The sequence below is a fragment of the Mytilus galloprovincialis genome, chromosome 14 (genome assembly GCF_965363235.1).
Source record: "Mytilus galloprovincialis chromosome 14, xbMytGall1.hap1.1, whole genome shotgun sequence".
NCBI classification, from domain to species: Eukaryota; Metazoa; Mollusca; class Bivalvia; order Mytilida; family Mytilidae; genus Mytilus; species Mytilus galloprovincialis.
Genome location: NC_134851.1, coordinates 70,843,910 through 70,868,318, shown reverse-complemented (window position 1 = coordinate 70,868,318; position 24,409 = coordinate 70,843,910). Strand labels below are relative to the sequence as shown.

General features: G+C 33.9%; 1 protein-coding gene across 1 annotated transcript in view; it reads left to right on the top strand.

Annotated features, from left to right (window-relative positions):
- LOC143058173 (chitin synthase chs-2-like) overlaps positions 1-24,409 on the top strand; it is a 46,742-nt gene that overhangs the window by 5,771 nt on the left and 16,562 nt on the right. Inside the window, exons 2-8 of the mRNA XM_076231636.1 lie at positions 11,868-12,137; positions 14,099-14,489; positions 18,110-19,179; positions 19,870-19,969; positions 20,835-21,004; positions 22,272-22,351; positions 23,665-23,773. Of these exons, the coding sequence (XP_076087751.1) occupies positions 11,932-12,137; positions 14,099-14,489; positions 18,110-19,179; positions 19,870-19,969; positions 20,835-21,004; positions 22,272-22,351; positions 23,665-23,773 (2,126 nt within the window). The 5' untranslated portion in view covers positions 11,868-11,931. The remainder of the gene's footprint in view (positions 1-11,867; positions 12,138-14,098; positions 14,490-18,109; positions 19,180-19,869; positions 19,970-20,834; positions 21,005-22,271; positions 22,352-23,664; positions 23,774-24,409) is intronic.

Below are 24,409 nucleotides of genomic sequence, written 5' to 3'. Positions count from 1 at the left end.
AGGACAGAGCAAAGCAAACATTCATCTAGGGGTAATATATAGACTCCCCCCTTTTTTAGTTAATGTTTTCTTTACAAAGTTTTTACACGCCGCGACTGTCAGGATATATTCATCAATTAAATACGTTATACTCAAATACTCATATATTAGAATATTTCGGGAGTTTTCAGCCAACCAAGTAACTTTTTTGATAAATTACATGCGCACTATATTCGATCATGCGCATCTTCTTTTTTTTTATAAATTACATGCGCACTATATTCGATTATGCGCATCTTCTTTTTTTATATATATACACAGTTCGTAGTACGTAATGTTTATATTTTGAATCACATTATGATTAAGAGCATTTGATAAACATTGTATCAGTTAAGTCCAAATGTTCCCTCAAAAAGCATCTTTCCAGAAGATTTACAAAATCATATTTCAATTTCTTTATGTTGTAAGTGACATAATAAGGCAGACACAGCAAGGAGAAACAAAGGAAAAGCAACTGAGCAGTGGCAGATCCAGGGGGGGGGGGGGGGGTTGTTACAGGGGTTGGAACCCCCCTTTGTTTTGGCCGATCAATGCATTTGAATGGGAGCATATAGTTGGAACCCCCCCCCCCCCTTTTTAAAATGGCTGGATCCGCCACTGCTGGGGTTTTTTAATAGCTAAAATAAGACCAGGTTAAACAGACACAGGACAGCGGACCAATCTAGTTGACCTTAAAATTAACCAGGTTCACTCCAAGGTCAATCATAAACAAGGAAGAAGCCTGTCAAATCAATTTTAAAAAACGTGTCAAGAAAATTCATAATTTTTATTGACATCTTTAAACCATTATTAGATCGGTATTGATCGTAGATTCAAAAGCATTCACTAGTTACCAATCAATTTAAATATTTCGCAGATCTAAAACCTCGGGGGAAAAAGATACGAACATGAATATACAATGTATATGCAGTGACAGCCAGGTGTCCGGGGGTCTGGATAGAGGTTATTCGTTTAGTTCAATGTAGGTGGCCTTAGTTTATACATATTTATTTATAGTGGATTGGGAAACAAAAATAAAATAAACTCCAAAGTAGGTGGCCTTGTGGTCGCACGCACTGAAAGCGGGATCGTCTCGATATCCTAATAGCATGAGTTTCAGTTCCAGCGATTGAAAAACAAAATTGTGCTTCCGGGTTGTCACGATATCCGAATAGCATAAGTTTCAATCCCAGTAATTGAAAAACAAGATTGTGCTTCCGCAAATTTACAGCGGGGTTGTCTTAATATCCCAATAGCATGAGTTTCAATCCCAGCGATTGAAAAAAATAAATTGTGCTTCCGCAAATTTGAAGCGGGGTTGTCACGATATTCTAATAGCATAAGTTTCAATCCCAGTAATTGAAAAACAAGATTGTGCTTCCTCAAATTTGTAGCGGTGTTGTCCTAATATCCCAATAGCGTGAGTTTCAATCCCAGGGATTGATAAACAAGATTGTGCTTCCGCAAATTTGAAGCGGGGTTGTCTCGATATCCTAATAGCATGAGTTTCAATCCCAGGGATTGAAAAACATAAAATTGCTACCGTAAATATGCAGATTTAACGTTGTTGTTCTGATAATTAGAGTAGTTATGAATATAATAGAACTTTACGTTTTCAGCCACGTATCACCTTTAGTAGCGTTATTATTTGCCATTCTTTATAAATTTACCCATTATTCTCTTTTTTTTATGTGAAGAACCAATTTATTCTTTTTGTTGTCCTATTTTTCTCTGTTCTCTCAATGTTTTGGGAAAAATATTTCTGTAGATTTGTCCAATACTGTGGATTCATTTATTTTCATGGAAACCAATTTTCGTGGATTACAGCAAACTTGCATTTTCATGGATACTCGATTTCGTGTTCTTGTCAAAGTCTGCATACATTTGAATAAAAAATTTGTAATTTATTGAACATTTGGATTCGTGGTTGCCTTGTAACCTAGAAATCTGCGAAATTGCCATCCAACGAATAATAGTGAATCCACGGCAAACTCTTTTTCTGTATGTATAACCCCTTCATACCCTCATGTCCCTATTTATCAAAATTAGAAAAAAAATAAAAAATAATCACATCACGTGAGATAAAGGCTGATTGATAATGATTGTGTAATCGATAAATGGTCTTTTCATATCTGTATGTTGTTTTAATGTGCTTTATTTCAATACATTTAACGTTTACGTAATATAGCTTTCAGACTATGGATTTTGTGTATATAAAATGATATGTGGTATAAGTGTCAATGAGACAACCATCCACCATAGACCAAATGCCATAGAAGTTATCAACTATTGGTCACTGTACGATATCTTTTTACATTAACGGGTACTAGGACTATACTGTTTTTTCTTCAATAAAATGAGTAGGTTAATAGATCTATTTCACTGTTGTTCTTTGGATCTCAATCAAAACCTGTATAGAAATTTGAAAATTAAGACTCAGTGTAAATAGCGTACTTGAAACACGAAGTAACATTTTTAACTCAAAATTGTAAATTTTAAATTGAATTGTTGCACTCGTCCTTCAAGGCCAGATGTGAACTCGAGGCGAGCACGCGCCTACCACAACGCCATCGAATCTGTTTGTCTATTTGAAATCACATAATACAAATCTGTCGTTAAACTGAAGGTCTATCTAATTTGATTCAAGGTTATGATTCGTGTTAGCTTGAGACATAACATTCAGCATATTGTGTTCTTTTTGTGATAATTTGAAAAAATCGTGAAATTAAAAACATTTTTTTACACCATAAAATATTTATTTTTCAATTTATTTTTTAGTTTACTACTTTTTATAATAGGGAGATTCATATTTATCTTTAGTTGACTTGGGTGACCATTAAGCCAATACACATTGATACAAATGAGATATTTATTAAAACAAAAAGGATTGACGGTTTCGAAGTTTAGTGTAGCGTCCATATTGGGGATTATAGCTGGACTAGTAAACATTCTTGTTTGAGGGAATCCAAAGCTCGCCTGGGGTTGATAGATTATATAGCTGCACTGAACTCTGATTGGAGGCCTAAAGCTGTGTTATATACTCTTTGGTCAGGCTGTTGTTTTTCTTACATTCCTGTTCTATTGTTATATTTCATATTTTTTTATTTCTGAAACATTCCCAGTTTCATGCTTCAATGTATTGTAAACAGTTTAAAAACAAATTCCCAGTATATATATATAGAAATAAGAAGATGTTGTACGAGTGCCAATCAGACACTCTCTATCCAAGTCACAATGTATAAAAAGCAAAGATAAAAATACAATTTGCTAATTTTGCAAAAGAATAATTGCTATGTCATAATATCAGTATAAGACACTGATTTTTGGAGATTCATCATTACTCAATCACGCCTACACTTTTTGTCCCGCTGGTATAAATATAGTTGAAACGCAAGATATAGATTGAAATGAAAAACTTCTTAGAGATTATATTATAAAAAAAATATCTAATATAATTGTCTTGCGTAAGCTTAAAATCGAATATTTGTCATGATTATTAGCGCTCTGTGGGATATTGACAGACCTACAATGTCAAGTTTTTTGGGGATTTTTTTTATCATTGTCTCATACCTTTTATTGGTTTTTAAGTTATGCAATAAAGAGGGTGGTAAAGGGTTATTTTCGTGCAACGGGTTTTGCCATTTTTATTTCACGTGCAGCCGTGAAAAAGGTTCCTTATTTACCGTTGTTTGCGAAATTGGTAAAAAGATCAACATGAAGGAAAGCTCGATGTGCGATATAAAAAAAAAACCCAGACACCTTCTAAATTCGTGCTAATATGATTGACAAGTGTAACTTGTTAAACGTTCAGTAACAAATATTTCAGTTTAACTATTTTTTGCACGCAAAATGTTCAGTGACAAATATTTCAGTTTAACTATTTTTTTGCACACAAAACGTTCAGTGACAAATATTTCAGTTTAACTATTTTTTGCACACACAACGTTCAGTGACAAATATTTCAGTTTAACTATTTTTTGCACACAAAACGTTCAGTGACAATGATAATTCAGTTTAACTATTTTCTGCACACACATAGTGTGTGAGATGTATAAGTACTTGTCTACACCCACTCTATGTTTGTGTTTTGATGTATTTTTATTTGCATCCATCTGATGAGTAACATGTAAGCCTTTCTCAACCGATTTGTACAGTTTGTCCTTACGTTGCATTGTACATGTAACACCTCTGTCTCATAATATTAAAGTTTATAGTGTATACTGTTTTTGAAAAGATATGTACATGTATGTAAATTTTACAAAAGATTAAGTGTTATAACATACAACTTTTATCATTATATCAGTATAAGACAATAAATTTTGGAGCACACATCACGCCTACATTTTATTTCCCGCTGTTATATATTAAATAGTTGAAACACAAGATATGGATTGAAACGAATCGCTTTTAGAGATTAATCTATAAAATAAAATCTAACGAAATTGTCTTGCGAAAGCTAAAATTCGAATATTAATCATGTTTATTAGCACTCTGTAGGTTATTGACAGACCTACAGTGTCATGGTTTTTTTTTCATTGGCTCATACCTTTAAGTGGTTTTCAAGTTACGCAATAAACAAAGGTTGTTGGGTTTTTTTTTTTTAATTCAAAACCAATAGTTTATATTAAGCTTATCTGTTCAGTGGCGGATCCGGGGGGGGGGGGGGTTCCGGGGGTGCGCACCCCCCCTTTATTTTTGCCGATCAATGCATTTGTATCGGGAAATATGTTTTGCACCCCCCTGCACCCCCCCTTTGCCCTGGGTTAGCACCCCCCCCTTTCGAAAATTCCTGCATCCGCCCCTGCTGTTATTGTAATATTTAAAGAAATATAGCTCGATGTGTCATGTAATGAAAGTCATGACAATGCTCAACGTGAGCTATATAAAAAAAAAAAAAGAAGAAGACATCTTCCAAATCGCAGGCTCTCCGATGGTTGACAATTGTGTCTTGCTTAACGTCCAGTGATAAATGTTAATGAGTAACTATTTACTGCGCATAAAAGTTTTCAACTGGTATATTTTATTGTACAGTTACATGTAGGAACGTTTTTGAAATGTTGCTGCCAGTATTTCCCGGTATTACATTATTTCCCAGTATTACACAGTGAAAGTTATGCACTTGTTAGACAAAATCGAATGTAAGTAGCATCGCCAATGATATACACATGATCTATGTATGTAATTAATTGTTATGGGTTAAGGGTTACTGTGAAACTTACTACTCTTGGGGCTGTGAGATTGTGAAAGAGAAACGGAAAATTAATTTGAAAATAAGAAGATGTGATATGATTTCCAATGAAACAACTCTCCACAAGAGACCAGATGACACAGAAATTAACAACTATAGGTCATCTCAAGGCCTTCAAAATGACATCGTTTTTTATATAGATAAGACCGTTGGTTTTCCCGTTTGAATGGTTTTACACTAGTAATTTTGGGGCCCTTTATAGTTTGTGAGATTGTGAAAGGCTCCGTGTTGAAGACCGTGCATTGACCTATAATGGTTTACTTTTTTTTTTAAATATTATTTGAACGGAGAGTTGTCTCGTTGGCACTCACACCACATCTTCCTATATCTATAGTCATTTATAAAAAGCAAGCTTTTCTCTAAATTTGAAGAAGGGCATTTTAACTCTTAAACAAAGTTTAAAGTTACTGTTAAATTCAAAAACTTTCATCATGACTTGTTTAAAAAAAAAATATAGATATAAAATTTTTGAAAAAGCCAAACAAACTTTCAAAAAGCACTCTAAGTAAAAAAAAAATATGTGGTGTACACTATAAGATTAAATTGAGAATGGAAATGGGGAATGTGCCAAAGAGACAACAATCCGACCATAGAGAAGATAACAGCAGAAGGTCACCGACAGGTCTTCAATGTAGCGAGAAATTCCCGCATCCGGAGGCGTCCTTCAGCTGGCCCCTAAACAAATATATACTAGTCCAGTGATAATGAACGTCATGCTAATTTCCAAATTGTACACAAGAATCTACAGTGAGTTCAAATGAAGTGCATACATTATAGACAACCACACGGCCTTCAACAATGAGAAAAGCCCATGCCGTGCAGTCGCCCCAATTGCATATTTATTTAGGTTAATATAATTGAAATTACAGATAAAATGTGAATTCCACGAAATCATATAAATAGTATCAAATTAAATGTAGGAATTTTAACTCTACAAATTATGACAAGCTCGTGTAATATTTGAATAAAAAGTTATAACCTGCACAACTTTGCACCATACATTATTAATAAATGAAAGAATGTTATTGACTGAACTTAAATAATGCATTAGTTATAATATTGATTATGGATTCGGAGTACCAACATATGCATTTGTTTAGTTTTAAAGCATGGTGACTTTGATGTTAGCAAGGTGCGTGTAAATACAAAAGTAGACCAAGTTTAAAATTATAACTGGATATTAAATATGTATTACAGATTAGATTCTGAAAGTGATCGTAAAACAATACATGTAAAGAGAATTTGTATGTGTTCCACTTGTTAAAAAGAATAATTAAAAGTTGATTATATTAATTGACTAAGTTTCTTAAGACTTTGACATCGACCATTATTTGTAGCGGGATTTGCTTCAGGATAAAACGAGATTACTCCCGGTTTTGTTGGGTTCGTGTTGCTAAGTCTTTAGTTTTATATGTTGTGATTTTAAACAATTATTAGACCGTTGGTTTTCCCGTTTGAATGGTTTTACACTAGTAATTTTGGGGCCCTTTATAGCTTGTTGTTCGGTGTGAGCCAAGGCTCCGTGTTGAAGGCCGTACTTTAACCTATAATGGTTTACTTTTTAAATTGTTATTTGTATGGAGAGTTGTCTCATTGGCACTCACACCACATCTTCCTATATCTATTTGTCTTTATATCGGTACTCGTTTCTGATCATGGTATAGTCTTCGACTTATGAGTTTGAATTTTTCGAAAAACTAAAGATTTTCTTATCCATGGAATAGATTACTTTAGCCTTATTTGGCACAACGGATTTGAATTTTGGGTCCTCAATGCTCTTCAACTTTGTATTTGTTTGGCTTTACAATCTTTTGATTTGAGCGTCACTGATGAGTCTTATATAGACGAAACGCGCGTCTGGCGTGCTAAATTATAATCCTGGTACCTTTGAGCTCTCTTGAACTGAATTTTAATGTGCGTATTGTTATGCGTTTACTTTTCTCCATTGGCTAGAGGTATAGGGAGAGGGTTGAGATCTCACAAACATGTTTAACCCCGCCGCATTTTTGCGCCTGTCCCAAGTCAGGAGCCTCTGGCCTTTGTTAGTCTTGTATTATTTTTAATTTTAGTTTCTTGTGTACAATTTGGAAATTAGTATGGCGTTCATTATCACTGAACTAGCATATATTTGTTTAGGAGCCAGCTGAAGGACGCCTCCGGGTGCTGGAATTTCTCGCTACATTGAAGACCTGTTGGTGACCTTCTGCTGTTGTTTTTTTTCTATGGTCGGGTTGTTGTCTCTTTGGCATATTCCCCATTTCCATTCTCAATTATACCTTTGATAACTATTGTATTTCTCTTTGGTTTATTCTGCCTTTATTTTATTGACAAACCCAGAAATGTATGGGTGGTTATATGGCTCGTGGTAATTCTTAAAGATGACCATATGTTGCTTACATCATTTTCATTTGGACTGTGGTGAATTGTTGTATCATTGGCATTCACATAGTAGTAATCTAATTTCATCAGAATAAATCAGTGTATATAAAAAAGAAGATGTGGTATGATTGCCAATGAGACAACTGTCCACAAGAGACCAAAATGACACATACATTAACAACTATAGGTCACCGTACGGCCTTCAACAATGAGCAAAGCCCATACCGCATAGTCAGTGTATGTACATGTATCAACATATATGTCAGTGATTCAGTAAACAAGTATCTTTAAACAACAAAGAATTGTAGTCGAGAGTCTATCATATTTCTGCAAACAAAAGTGCAATGGGCCATTCCAGTTAATTTCTGACAGGTGGGGATGGATGGGGAGATTTTTTTTCATACCTATCAGAAAAAACATCATGAAAATCTACCCATCAGATCTATAAATTAAGACCTATCAGATGTAGAGTTTCTGTTCATATTGGGTGGATTGGCTTTCATGGGAAAATTTGACCTATCAGAATTTTTTACTGAAAGGATTGTACCCATCAGAATTTTAAACACAATACCAGATAATGCATGATACGCAACTGTCTTCATTCCAAAGCACCCCTAAGATCTGAAATAGGTATTTTTTGTAAGATGTAATTATTTTTTCATATTTACTGCTGCAAGACCCTCAGAAATTTCTGCGTATAAGTTTACGTGGCAGATGAAAAAACCCAAAATTTCACCCCTAAGATGTATAAATTTTACACCCCTCAGAAAGGACCATCCATCCCCCTTTAGCAGATATTAACTGGAATGGCCCAATGTCTGAGCCTTGTTTGCCTGCCTCTGTGGCAAGTCTGAAACATTTATCTGTCAATTTCTGCAGATCAACTCCATCTCAGATTCTCAACTTCCAAAACGAGGCAGTTTTGTATCCATTTTTGAATCAGGCAAGGATATAAACATACTATGTAGCTTTACAACTTGTCACTAATGACCACTTGTTAATAACAACCGTCTTGTTTCGTGGGTGCCTTCAGGGAAAACGGTACTATTACATTTTCCTAGCAGTAGGTTGGCCGGCCTTTTGTGTACCCAAGGCAGGTGGAGGAAGTCAAATTAGGAGCGCTGTGATTGGATGTAAGGATACAATATTATCTATAAATAACGTTAACTGCAGTGTGTATATTTACAATATAAATTTCAAAATCTATTGAAATATTTTCTAGAGAATTATTCGAAAAGGCTTCCAAAGTTTCATAAATTTGGTGTAAAATGACGGTGGGCATGAATAACATAAACAAGCTCCGTTGGAAATTGGTCATGATACTATTTGGTTTCATTTTTTAAAATAGAATAATAAAGTACTAACATCACACATAACCGTTTTCCCTTCATTGACCGCAACACTTTGTGTAACCATAACTCCTTAATTTAACTTATAGTAGTAACACTACAAATATGTTTCATGTGGAGAAGGATCTGATTATATCCGGAGCACTCCCGTTTTTCAGTGGGATTCGTGCTGTTTGAAATTCCAAAATCTTGCAAAGATTACTCTACAAAATATCATTTTGTGCACTTGTTGTTTTGATCCGAGCGAATTTGGGGGATTCCCAACCCCCAAACTTTGGAATTCGCCATTTTTTCCAATATTACTTGAGGACAGGAGGTGACATACTATTTTTTAATTTTTATGTTAAAATAAATACATTTATTCGTATTATCAATAATCAAATATAAGTTTACTCTTCTTTTTATCTTTAAAGCATGCAAAATAAATTTCTCGAAATCGAATCAGGAAGTGGCTTGCCTATCAATATTATTAATTGTTAATGTCATTATAAAGGTACTGATAATATAACGTGAAATGTACAAATCGTATCAATATTGATTATTTACATACATAAAAGGGTTGCTAATCTATCCAAATACAAACATTAAATCTGGCGATACACATACAGTAATCTTGATAACATTTTTGGAAATCTTATTCATTGCTTTTCCGAGTATTTTTAAATGAAAACAAAGTAAATTAATAAGGACCACTTGAATATCTATATCCATTGTACTAGGTGGTATTCTGTTGAAACGTTTTTGTTTGAAAGTGAACTTAAATCATGCTGTTATCAATATAACCGGGATTATCCTTCTTTTTGGATTTTCCCACACATTGCTGGGACGGCAGACAGACTTTTTGACAAGAAGTTATAAATATGTATTTCTAAACCGATTGCGGTAATATATAAGGCCCAAATAGTTCATGACACATAATTCACACACTATAACTTCTGGGTAATTATGTGTTAGAATAAAAAACAAAATCAAATGGGAAAAAGATGACATTTATCATTATATCCTGTCATTTGAAAATAAAAATCAAACCGTCCCAGCCTGTTAAAAGAATTGCTTATACATCTCATTATCTGAACTTTTCAAAAATAGATTCACAAGATCTTAATTACTAACAAGCATCTAAAGATTTGTCTCAACAATACTGAATTTACCTTTCATGTCTCCCCCTTTGATACAAAGGTTTACTCAGTGGCGGATCCAGGGGGGGGGGGGGGGTTCCGGGGGTTCGAACCCCCTTGTTTTGGCCGATCAATGCATTAGAATGGGAGCATATAGTTGGAACCCCCCCTTTACTCTGGGTTGGGAACCCCCCTTTTTAAAATGGCTGGATCCGCCATTGTTACTCATTTCGTACCATACCTCTGTCTTTCTATATTACATTCTTTTGGTATGTTTGAAATGTGTGGAATCTTGAACTCAAATCGCTTGGATCCAAATATAAAAGTGGCAAGGGTTTTTATTGCCTAGACCCTTAATTTATACTCATCTTTTTCAAAAAGGGGAGAACAGTCAGTTCTGTAACGTAGAGAAATCATTTTTATATTGACTTATGAGTATTTCTGTGGAAAAACTGCATGCAGATATTACTTCTTGGACTCCCAAGAATTAAAACTGACTATGCATACAGCTTGGACTTTATTCTTTGTTGAAGTCCTTATTTAATAGTTATCCCACAAAGACTCGGTGTGTCAGTGTAAGATCACCCCGATGGCCGTGCCAGGGAATGATCTAACACTGACACACCAAGTCCGAGTGGGATAACTATTTTACATCCCAGCTATTTAAGATTGGACGAAAATCATTTACAATAAATAAAATCTAGTTTAGAACGCCACACAACCATTATTATATACTTAAAATATTACTATATAATGTATACCCTTTATGGCCCCAAACACGATGAGTAGATATCAAAGAATATCAACTCGCCCCACTTGCCAATCGGCCCACACTATATCGCCACCTTATAAAAAAATCGCCCCATTCTTGTTTACCGATTCGACCCATTTTTGAAAAAGTGTAAAATCAAATTGAACAATCAGTCTGAAAACTCACTTATTATCGAAAAAGGTTTAAACCCCACTGAATAAAGGTCTGACAACTCGCCCCACTTATAAAAAGATCTTGCTTCCTTTAAGTATGTCAAATAACTATTATTTCGTATCCAGTCGTCCTGGTGTAGTGGTATTGTAAATACACGGGATTATTTCTACGTGAATTTTGATAGGTAGTCTTTTCCGTATAAATAATTATAAGTTGTATAGTGGATTTGACATTCCGGCCAAAATGTTACAGAACAAAAGAGAGCATGCATAACATAGAAACTCAAACTGTGGTGATCTGGTAGGGGTGATCCGGCTCAGATCACCACTGTTAGAACAAAGGAGCTGGGGTGTAAGGTGACATATAGAAGGGGGAGGACAGGGGTAAGGGAGACAGGGAGAAAGGGGATAGGAGAAAGGAGAAAGGGGGTGGGAGAAAGGAGAACGGGGGTAGGAGAAAGGAGAAGAGGGGTGGGAGAAGGGAGAAGGGTACCCCTCCTGTTCTCCCCCTCATATAGGCTATAGTTTATAATTACTGTGTCATTTGGTCTGTATGGAGAATAGTCTCATTGGATGGGCAATCATACAACATCTTCTTATTTTTATATTATCGTATTTACTGCTAAATGATGTCTCGAAGATGTCTGTAATTTTAGAGCATCTTGCAATAATTTTTACAGATTTTGAGCCAAAGGGAAATATATGGATCAGTATTGCAGTACGTTTTTTTTTATCTTCATATCATGACACTTTGACACTTGTAAAACATAAAATAAAATCTTATCTTGAATTGAAAAGCATGTTTAAATGCCGTGTTATATATCTTTATAGGTGAACACGATTTGACGCAAACGAAAAATTCAATTCTGAAATTCACTGATAAGCAAATATAAAAATGGAATACGGAAGAACCAGACCACAACATAACTCGTATCTGAATCATGGTTACGACGAAGACCAGGATGAAGGAAGTGACGTATTAGCTCACAGTATCTCGGATCAGAGTGATGGTGAGATGGAAGATACAAATCAGACATTCCAGACAGAAACTGAACAAATGAGACAAAGGCAAGAAACATCAAGAAAAAAATCCGTCAAACAGTAAGTTTTATGATATTTGGTCCTTTTTTCTGTTTTCTTTAACTTTAGATTTTTTTTTCTTCTGTTCTTTATTTATTATGTTCATTATTCTTTATTCTTAATATTTTAAAACCTCATTATGTTCTTTTCTTTTTATTTCAGTATCCCAATATTTTTTCTTTTATATATTTTTGACTATTTTTCTTTTTTAATTCTTTGCTATATTCTGCACTTTCGGAAAACACTACCCACACCCTCTTTTACCTATAATAAGATTAATTGATTGATGTTTGCTTTGCGTCTAGAGGCAGGGAACATGAAGGAAAAAAAACTGTAAAACAGTAAGTTTTATGATATTAGGTCCTTTTTTCTGTTTTCTTTAATTTTAGATTATTTTTCTCTGTTCTTTTTACCTTATGTCCAATATTTTCGATTCTTTATATTTCAACAACCAATATATTAAACTGGTACAAAAATGTAAATATCAGGGTTTTTAATTGGAAATATTAAAATTGATTTTGTTTATTTTTCAAACTGTCTTTTCTTTTGTTTCCTGTTTTTTTTTTGGTCTGGTGTCATTGAAGCACAATAACAAGACACATTCCTTAACAGTTGCAAAATGTCAACACAATTCTTGCATTGGAAGAAACAAAGCTGATTTTGACAGTTTGGCATTAATATTTATATCAGCCTACTAAAAAACTGATAAGTTTGTAAATATCAGTTTTGCTAAAATGCTGCATTTATAAAATTGCACTTAAAATATATAAAAGGTCAGTTTCTGATGGAAGCTTTATCTTGCCGATATGGCAATCAACTAAATAACCAATGTTTCATTTTGTCCACTAAAACTATTCAATTAATAAAACTATTTTTATACTGTACCAAAACATACGTTGTAAACGTTCACGCGTTTGTCTGTTCTCTCTATTGGTTGTTCTTTAACTTTTAACATTTTTTGTTGTTCTAAGCTTCCAGCTCCGCTTCAACATGATGCAGATCAATGAGGGCCCTCATGGGGTTCTTGATTATGTGATTACTTGGCCGGTTTTTTAATGATTATTTGATTATTAAGCCAAATATTTCATGATTATTTGATTACCTAGGACTGTATTTTTAGTTTATGATTATTTGATTACTAAAGATAAGCAAATATTTAATGATTATGTGATTATATTGGCAAAAAAATGGTGATTATGTGATTACTAGGACCCCCATGAGGGGCCTCATCAATCTAACATCTCCACACAACATGTGTTGTCCTAACTTAGATAGCATTATAAGGCATTTTGTTGACGTTATGACACCACACAAATGTATAGGCAGTTTTTCAGTTTTTCACCATACATCTGTCATAATTTAATTTTGGATGTAAAGCGTCTTCTGATTGGCTGATGTTATTTTTTTATCAGCCCATAGACATAATTTAGTCATATGATCGTGACGTCATCAACGGTTTTTCATGGTTTTCTACGGTTTAAAATGGAATTTAGAATTAAATTGTAAGAAATGACTGTAATATTTTTTCTGTCTATTCGAAATAACATAAAAAATGTGGTGCACACTGTTAAATAACCCGCTACGCGCATTATTCAGTGCACCAAATTGTTTATGTTATTTCTTCATAGACAGAAAAAATATTACAGTCATTCCTTAAATATAGAAATATAAAATTAGGCAGAAGTGATATGATTGACTATGAATAAACTATCCATCAGAATTCAAATGGAGTGGTTGTAAGTAATTAAAGGCCACAGTACAACCTTCAACAGTGAGAAAATTATCAATACTATAAAAACACATTAGAAGGAACTTGACTTTTTTTGGCAGTTTCAGTCGGTAGGAAATTGGTGAAAATAAGAGCTCTAGTCACATTTGTATATTTTCGTTATTAGTTTTTCTTACACTAAAGCTAATTGATAATATTTGGAATTTTCTTCTATACTAATTATCTTTCTTTAATGTATCTTTTTTTCTAATAGAAAAGAAGGATGGGATGTGTTCGAGTCACGTTCCAAAGATGTGAACAGCCAATCAAACATAGACTTCTGGAATGTCGTTTTCAAAATCACGCGAACTATCGTTGTGACGGTATTTGCTCTTATTGTATGTTTGACAGCTGTGATGTCCAAATTAACGCTTATATACATGTTATCTAAGATAAATGTGCCAATAAAACAGGACGAAACATCTCTAAAAACTTTCAACGGAAGTGTGATCTATCCTACCGGAAGTGCCAGTAAAACGGAAGTGACGTGGATATGGGCTGTGCTTGTTTGCATGCTAGCGCCTTACGTGTTTACATTGATCAAAAGTATGAACAGGTTACTTTTCAAGAAGACAAATTCGATCAAACCAGTTGCTTTGGTTGTAGTAAGTATGATATTTTGATAAAGAAAAAAAATAGAATAAAGAAAACCTACAAAAGAACTCATACCGTTATGTGTTTGTCTATGCTGAGTGTTCTTGTGGTTTTTTTTTAACTCTTCTTCTTTCGTTAATCAGCAACGGAAAATATACCATCACGCTGATGCTGTGTCATCAAGTGCAGGTGCTGTACAAGTTGTTATCAACAAAACTGAAAAAAATATATAACTATATACAAGTTTAAAATTGTGGTTGGTGCAGGATAAAAATAAGGATGATCTTTACAGCATCACTGTGTCTCTGGTCTCTGGTCTCAGGATGGAAGTGTGACCACAGTTTTCCTTGAAAGTGTTCGAGTCTGTGTCAGTCGCGATGTTTCCTGGTAGATGGTTCCAGTCTAGGATTGTTCTCGGGTAGAAACTGAATTCGTACTCGGAGGTGTTGCAATGTGGCTGCATGATGATGACTGTGTGGCTATGACGTGTTTTCCTATTGTTGACGAGGTAGTAAATCGGAATTTCTAATGCTACTTGGTAGTACAGTTTTTTCTGAAATAATATCAAGCGATGTGTTGTTCTTCTCGTTTCAAGAGTCGACCAATTCAAAGATTGTATAATTGCGGTCATAGAGCCGGGTTGGTAGTTGTAGTTCTTGGTTACAAATCTTGCCACCCTGTACCATTTCTATCCGTTTGATATTCTTCCTCCAATGGGGGTCCCATACTGAGCTACTGTATTCCAGATGTGGTTTTACCAGAGCAATGTAAGCATGTTGTTAAATATCTCGAGGGCATCTTTATAAATTTCTTCTGTTGTTCAGTTGTTGTGAAGCTTTGTTAATTGTTGAGGTAATGTGATGGTTCCAATTGAGCTTGCTGTCCGGCTCCAACCCTAGGTATGGGTTATGTTCTTTTAGTTCCAGCTTTGTAGAATACTAGAATGAAAGTATGGTCTCATAATTCTATTGCGGATGTTATGTGTTGTCTGTAGAACGTAGCATTTCTTTGGTTTAAATGACATTTTCAAATCATTTAACCACTTTTCTAATTCAGTTAAGTATTTCAATAATATTTCTGTATCATTATTGGTTTTGATGTCTCTATATAAAAATAAATCATCTGCAAAGCGTCTAATGCTGGTACCAGTTGTTAAATTATCCCCAATGTCATTGATGTATAGAAGAAATAGAAGAGGACCAAGGACGGTACCTTGTGGAACTCCGGATCATACGGTTGCAGGTTAGGAGTACTGTCTGTTTTCTTTTTTGGAGCCAGTTATCTATCCAATTACTGTGTACTTGTCAATACCCTTGTTCCTGAGTTTGTGTACATGATGGCGATGTGGCACGGTATCGAAGGCTTTACTGAAGTCCAGTATCAGTATATCTGCATGGCCATTATTATTTCTTATTCTAGCTAGATCTTCTGTGGTGTTTATAAGCTGTTGTTCGCATGAGTGGGTTTTCCTGAATCCAGGACAGGAGTTTGTTGTTATCCAGGTAGTTCATGATGCTACTAAAGATGATGTGCTCCATAATTTTGCAGAGAGACAGGACGATAATTTGCTGAATCTGTTTTATCGTCCTTTTTAAAAATCGGGATGACATTACCGATGAGCCAGTCTGTTGGTACTGTTCCTAATTTGCTGGATTCGTTAAATATTATCTTCAGGTATGGTGCTATTTGTTCTGTTGTCTCTTTCAGGACTTTGCAAGGTATTAGATCGGGTCATGTTGCTTTATTAGGATTTATATTTTTCAGCTGTTTGATAATTCCATGTAACGACATATTTATTGGTTTCATGTGTACAATAGTTATTGGTAATTTTGGTAGCCTAAATTCAACATCTGTATAGAATCGTATGTCTAAGTACTGTTTAAAATCAATATTAGAAAATGCTGATTCGTACTGCTGATAAAGGATGTTCGCTTTTTCTTCTGCATTTATGATGTCCTTACCATTCTTATTAAGCATGCTGATATTACTACTATCCTTCTTCATACCTTTTATATACGACAAAACTTTCTTGGTTGTAGCATTATTCTTCTCTGCAACTGCTTGTATGTACTTTTGTTTGTTCTGCTGGTGTCAGAATGTCTTTGACATATTGGTCGTGGTTGTTTTGAAGTTGCTCTTTTACTTTTTTCTATAAAGTTTAAAATATTTTCATTGTTTCTTATCGTTTGATTTTTTGGCTTTGTTGTAAAGTCTCTGTTTCTTTCTCATCATTTGTTTAGTTCTGTTCTTATCCAGGGAAGATTCCATCTCGTGGTAGTATGCTTTGATGGTATGTTATTTTCAATTGATTCTGTAACAATAGGTGTTTGGAGTTTGTCCATGATGTTTCTACACCTTCTTTATTTCTGTCTTCTTTAAACTTATCAAGTTTTGATCTTAGGTCTGATCTAGCTTATATCTTCCATGTTCCCCTTTTTATACATGTATATTTTCCTAGGCGGTTTTTTGTGAATTTTTGCCTTCGTATTTATAGTGATCCTTACAAGGTTATGGTCGCTTATTCCTAGTCCTACTTTTACTTTCTTTATAAGATTAGGGTTGTTGGTGAAACATAAATCTAGAATGTTGTTTTCTCTTGTTGGGTTCTGATACAACCTGTTCAATATTGTGGTCGTTTATGATATCTAGCATCTTTTGGTTGATTTTTGTACCATACTTAGCTACTGGTTTGATTGTTCCATTTTTTTCAGTTTATGCTTGGAAGATTAAAGTCGCTCATGTTGTATCAATCATACTCAGTGATCTATCAAGGTTTTCAAGGTCTTCTAGGGTATCACCAGCCCAGTAGTCAGCACTTCGGTGTTGACATGAATATCAATTATATGGTCATTTTTATACATTTTCTGTTTACAAAACTCTGAATTTTTCGAAAGACTAAGAATTTTCTTACCCCAGGAGTAGATTATCCGTATTTGTCACAACATTTTGGAATTTGAGTCCCCAATTCTCTTCAACTTTGTATTTGTTTGGCTTTTTAACTATTTTGATCAGAGCGTCATTGGTGAGTATTATGAAAACGAAACGCGCGTCTGGCGTATAAAATTATAATCCTGGTACTTTTGATAACTATTCTATTGTGCTTTTTGAATTTCTGTAGAAGGATCCAATATAGAGGTTTTTAATTCCTTCTATTTGTATTTTAGTCCAAGTAATCTAGCATTCAGTTCTTAATTTGGTTTGTTCTGTGGATATAAGTGTTGTTTTGCTTGCTATTAACACTCCTCTATCTCCCTCTTTACAGTCTTTGATTATTTCGTAATGGTCGGTTGGTAAAATTCATTGATTTTGAAAGCTTTTGTCCACATTGGTCTCGTTAACGCACAATATACCTGGCCTGTGTGTGTCTTATAATGACTGGAATGCTATCCTTTGTTTTGATAAGTATAGACTGGTGGTGTTGATGAAGATTTGATAAAGAATTGCTAAAACTTAGTAAGAAACGGATTGACTGATCGACACGAAACACATTAAAAAAAACTTTTAAAAAGACACTCAGGTTGTAATTTGCTTTTAAATTATTGTTCCTTAATATTATTATTATCCTTATTTTCTATCCTATTATCCTGATTATTTTAATATTACTTGTTTTAATGTATTCATATTATTTTAGGCTCTCCTAGTTGAAACCATGCATACCATTGGATTGTATATCTTAATGTTCGTAGTCTTGCCAAATCTAGATCCGGTTATATCCGCCATTGTTATTCTAAATGTCGGTACGATTCCGGGACTCTTGAAAATTATTTATCCATCCAGAAACCGATTACCTAGCCATGAAAGGGAGCCAGAGGATCAAATGAAATTTGGGAAAATATTTGCATCAGTTATTATGAATATCGTTATTGCTTTAATACATATAGGAGGGCTTGGACTTACGTGTTTTTACATTTTAAATCCTCCAGCGTCATTTCGAAATAACGTCTCGCAAGACCAGAGACAAATTATTGCCATTTTATTAGTCTTATCATCTATTTTTATATCTGTGTATTGGTGGGAGAATTTTGTGCCAAAAGGAAGATCCTACTCAGATGGTTTACCAAAAATTAAACGATATTTAATGCAAAGTAAGAGTAAAATTCTATTTGTATCAATCTGTTGGAAGATAATCTTGTCTACGTGTATTCTTCCAGTTATACATGGTAGCCTTATATGTGGAAAAGACTGTATAGATATGCTGTACTTTAAATATTCAGAAGATGATCTCCGAGCTGACAGCCATAAGTCAATCATGAACACCATCTTGACGGATGGTACGATTTTAAATGAATGTCCGACTTTTAAAAAGTTGTTTCCCTTCATGATAGCTCTTGTGTATATTATAATGAACGGTGTGTGTTATAAGATAGCGAAGGCAGCTTGCAAAGTAGTTGCGCAGAGAATGGCATTCGGGTTACCTCTAGCCATGGCAACACCAATAGCACTGGTCGTTTTATTTGTGCTTATGTCTTCGAATGGTACCGGAGATTACAACGACAATATCGGGAAATTCTGGTTTGGGAAGTGTGAAATTCAATTTCCGCACTGGACAGATAATGAACATAATCCAATACTAAATTTAGTGGACAGATTTACTGATATTTGGCCACTAGTTACCGGGGGAATAATCAGTTATTTATCTCTTTTACTGATCACAAATTATATTTGGAATCCAAAGAAAGAACGACTCCAGTCAACAGACAAGTAAGTCAAATAAATACTTTTTTATATTTTTTATATTATTGGAAACTTGTTTACGGAAGTTATTTAATATGTGTTGAATTGAGTGTTTCCCTCAGTTTTAGTTTGTAACCCGGATTTGTTTTTTCTCTATCGATTTATGAATTTCAAACAGCGGCATACTACTGTTCCCTTTATTTGTTAATCTTAAACTGAATTATACATTTTGAATGATAATAAGCTTGCGATTCAGCGGCGACCCAATTTGCACGACGATAGCCTTTAGATGAAAAAAAAATTAGAAAATTCCTAAATTGCAAGTCCAAAAAGAAATCGAACGATACTAATGGGGAAGTTAAACCCATAATTCGAAAATAATTTGACAAAACTATGGTAAAAAATGAAAAAACAAAAAAACAAAACAACAGTACACAAAATACAAGAAAAAAACCACTTACGACTGAGCACGACTAACCAAACATTTAGAAAAGTTATGTTAATAGTAAATCTTAGAATTGTCAATCTAGACAAAATCTAGGGAAACAGATAAGGGTAAATAATACTGAATTACTTTGGATGAATAAAATATTTCAAAACTAACATAATATCTAACTCAGCACTACTTGAAATAACTTTTATAAAAAGATCGCAGATACAAAACATGTGTTCCATTAAACATATCGTTAATACCTTGTCTATGTGAATGAATTTCAGACTATTTGTTAAGCCATTGTATTGCGGAGTCTTATTGGACCAATCTTTCATGTTGAATAGAAGACGAACTGACGAGGAATTTAAGACCACGATAGAATCGGTAATATAGCTATACTTAGTCAATTAAAGAAAGAAACGAACTATGGCAACGGGACATTTAAACTTGAAACTGAACTGACAACGCATGCCAAGTCAAAAGACAACCAAAATTACTCAAAATACAACTTAAAACTAAACAACACCAAAAACCCAGTGTGATCTAATGTGCTCCGGAAGATTAGTAGATCCTGCTCTACATTTGGCACCCATCGTGCTGATATTGTTAGTATGAACCCGGTGGTAATTTAAATTCGGTTGTCAAAGATTAAGTTGAGTTGAATTATTTAAGTCAAGTTCTTGTTATAAGTATTTTAGCTTTTTTTCTAAAACGATACATTTCTATGTCTCTGAAAAAATGTTCTTTATACAACACAAGTTACTTAAATGAAGTGTCACCCGGTCTCGCACTTTTGTCAAACATGTGAGTTAAGTACCTTGTGCAATATTACGGTATATAGGGGAGATTCAGAGACACGTGCCTTAATTTGACACAGAGGAATTAAGACACTGTCAATCAAAAATATAAATACACAGAGAGATTTGCATCACACACCTTAACCACAATGAAAGTAAAATAAAATAAGCATGAACTAGAAATTGTAACAACATAATAGAAAAGACCATTAATACGAGTTATGGTTTAATTGATGTTTACACGAAGACATTTTTTATTAAATTATATCTTATTTAATTATATTTTATTTTACTAAATTATATTATATTTTATTAAATTAAATTATATTAGATTAAATTAAATTATATTATATTATATTATATTATATTTTATTAAATTATATTATATTTTATTACATTATATTATGTTTTATTAAATTCCATTTTATTAAATTATATTTTGTATTAAATAGAATAAGCCTTCGAAGGTTCCAATACCTGACTGGACGGAGAACCCCGAGTACAATCCTAATGATGATTGGTCAGTTCTACGTAAGGATAGCACTCCTATGATATACATGTGTGCCACTATGTGGCATGAAACACTAAACGAAATGACACAGGTTCTCAAGTCTATTTGCAGGTATGAAAAATAAACGCATGAAATCTATATATAAACGTTATGTACGACAATTGTTTATAGTTCCTGTGAGTTGATTAAATTGGGTGCGCATCCAAAACAAAAAAACATTACAGTTCAGTATGGCAATCATTTGGATTCAGCAGCACCAACTGTGTAAACATCAATCTCAGATTTAAAAAGTAAAATCACAAAAATACTGAACTTAGAGAAAGATCAATTGAGAAAGTCCATAATCACATGGCAAAATTAAATAACAAAACGCATCAAAAACGAATGGACAAAAACTGTCATATTTCTGACTTGGTACAGGCATTTTCAAATGTAGAAAATGGTGGATTAAACCTGGTTCTATAGCGCTAACCCTCTCACTTTAATGACAGTATCATCAATTTATAACACACAAGGACTAAAAACTTCAATCATTCATATAAATTTTTAAAACACACAACAAAAGAGGTGTAGTAGATAGTACAAAAACTCATCATAAATACCTTAAAGAAAATAACAAAAACTTCGAACTACGAGGTAAATTATAAATGGAAAGTCCCTAAATGGCAAAATCAGAAGCTCAAACACATCAAACAAAAGAATAACAACTGTCATATTCCTGACTTAGTACCGGCATTTTCTTGTGTAGAAAATTATGAATTAAACTTGGTTTTAAAACTAGCTCCCTCTTTTGTACGACATTCGCAAAATTTCATTATATTGACAATGATGTATGAACAAAACAAACAGACATATTAGGTAAACGTGTCAAAAAGAGGGGTTCAACATTGTGTAATAATCTTAATCACTATAAAAACAAAAAAATATGTACAGGCATTTCGTATGGAGGAAATAGAGGAATAAACCTGGTTTTATAGATAGCTAAACCTCTCACTTGTATGACAGATGTACAAAGTTCCATTATATTGACAACGATACTTGAACAAAAGAAACAGACATAATAGGCAAAAATTTCAAAAATAGGTGTACATCAGTCAACGTTGTGTTATAATTTTGATCACTATGTATCATGCATACTGTAAACCAACTTATTTTCGCAGATACTTTATTTCGCGTTTTACCCTTTCATGATACTTCGCGGCTATTTAATTTCGCGATTTTCTGATTGACTTGATGAAGTTAAAAAAGGAAATATCCAAGCTTTACATATTCACGACGATTTAAATTCGCGTTATTTTTTTACTCGCGAAAGTCGCGAAAATAAATCGCTCGCGAAAATAAGTTGATTTACAGTATTTCATATTCAACTATTATACAGAATGGACGAGGATCAATGTGCTAGACGGAATCTTCAGCTTTACTTTGGAATACGAGACCCAGATTATTACGAATTTGAAGGTAGGCAATAATATACAGATAACTGATTATTTGCTTTTTAGTCAGGTTGTTTTTCTATTGACACATTTGCCATTTCCATTCACAATTTTAGATAAATGTTGTGACAACATGAAAATAAGATATCAGACACAGGGAATAAATAAAGGCAACAGTAGTATACCGCTGTTCAAACTCATAAATCCATGGACAAAAAACAAAATCGGGGTAACAAACTAAAACTGAGGGAAACGCATAAATATAAGAGGAGAACAACGACACAACACTACAATGTAAACTAATAAACCAAAGAATGTGGCTGTATCAATTAAAGAACAACATTTTTAATGCATAGATTACCTTAGCCGTATTAGGCACCACTTTTTGGAATTTTGGATCCTCAATGCTCTTCAACTTTGTTCTTGTTTGGCTTTATAAATATTTTGATATGAGCGTCACTGATGAGTCTGATGTAGACGAAACGCGAGTCTGGCGTACTAAATTATAATCCTGGTACCTTTGATAACAATTAATGTTCTTATGTTTTAAGATACTAGAGAAGTCGTTTTATCGCTAGAATAACCCGAGTATGTTCGGTCTCTGTGTTGAACATGGCACTGGAATTGATTTAATAACACCAGCTAACAAAGTTTAACATAGGCTGTTTATCTTTTTAAAAAGGTATAGGTACCCTTTTATTTTCTAAAGATCGATGATTTGGAACATGAGTGGCATTTACTGTTTTTTCGAAAAAAAATATCAGTTCATTATCTTCAATGGTATCTTTCCCAATACAAATATGCATTTACAAAATACCAAATTCATTAAAGAGAGGTCTACAAACACTGATATAAACAAACGGAGGACTTTATCAACCAACGAATCAAATGATAGACGACTTTATACAGGCGTTTTCTAAAGAAAATGGTGTGTCTAAGTGTGAAACCAGATTTGAATGTATTTCCCTTCACAACTTTTTATGTTTACATTTTTATGCCCCACCTACGATAGTAGAGGGGCATTATGTTTTCTGGTCTGTGCGTCCGTTCGTCCGTCCGTCCGTTCGTCCGTCCGTTCGTTCGTCCGTCTGTCCCGCTTCAGGTTAAAGTTTTTGGTCGAGGTAGTTTTTGATGAAGTTGAAGTCCAATCGACTTCAAACTTGGTACACATATTCCCTATGATATGATCTTTCTAATTTTAATGCCAAATTAGAGATTTTACCCCAATTTCAAGGTCCACTGAACATAGAAAATGATAGTGCGAGTGGGGCATTCGTGTACTGAGGACACATTCTTGTTTTTACAGTTTTACAATATTTTTTTAAACTTTTCCTTCAGCACATATCTTCTTTGATGATGCTTTTGAGCCGCATGGTGAAGGGCAATATGATTATACAGTCAACAGTTATGTGAAGATGTTGGTTGAATGTATCGACGTCGCTGCAACGTAAGTTTTGTTTATTCTTTAGTGTTCTATGTTGTGTCATGTGTACTATTGTTTTTCTGTTTGTCTTTTTCATTTTTAGCCATGCCGTTGTCAGTTTGATTTAGATTTATGAGTTTGACTGTCCCTTTGGTATCTTTCGTCCCTCTTTTAAGTCTACAGAAATTTGATATTCGTTAATTTATGCTTTTCCGAAGTTTGCTAAGGAAATACGATGTTAATCGGATTCGTGCATTTAACTCTTCACTTAACGTTTGGCCTAAATAGGAATCATGTGGTCAAGTAATGAAACGTTACCTTGCATTGTACATTAAAAGAGGCGAAATAAATAGGAATCATGTGGTCAAGTAATGAAACGTTAGCTTGCATTGTACATTAAAAGAGGCGAAATAAATAGGAATCATGTGGTCAAGTAATGAAACGTTAGCTTGCATTGTACATTAAAAGAGGCGAAATAAATAGGAATCATGTGGTCAAGTAATGAAACGTTAGCTTGCATTGTACATTAAAAGAGGCGAAATAAATAGAAATCATGTGGTCAAGTAATGAAACGTTAGCTTGCATTGTACATTAAAAGAGGCGAAATAAATAGGAATCATGTGGTCAAGTAATGAAACGTTAGCTTGCATTGTACATTAA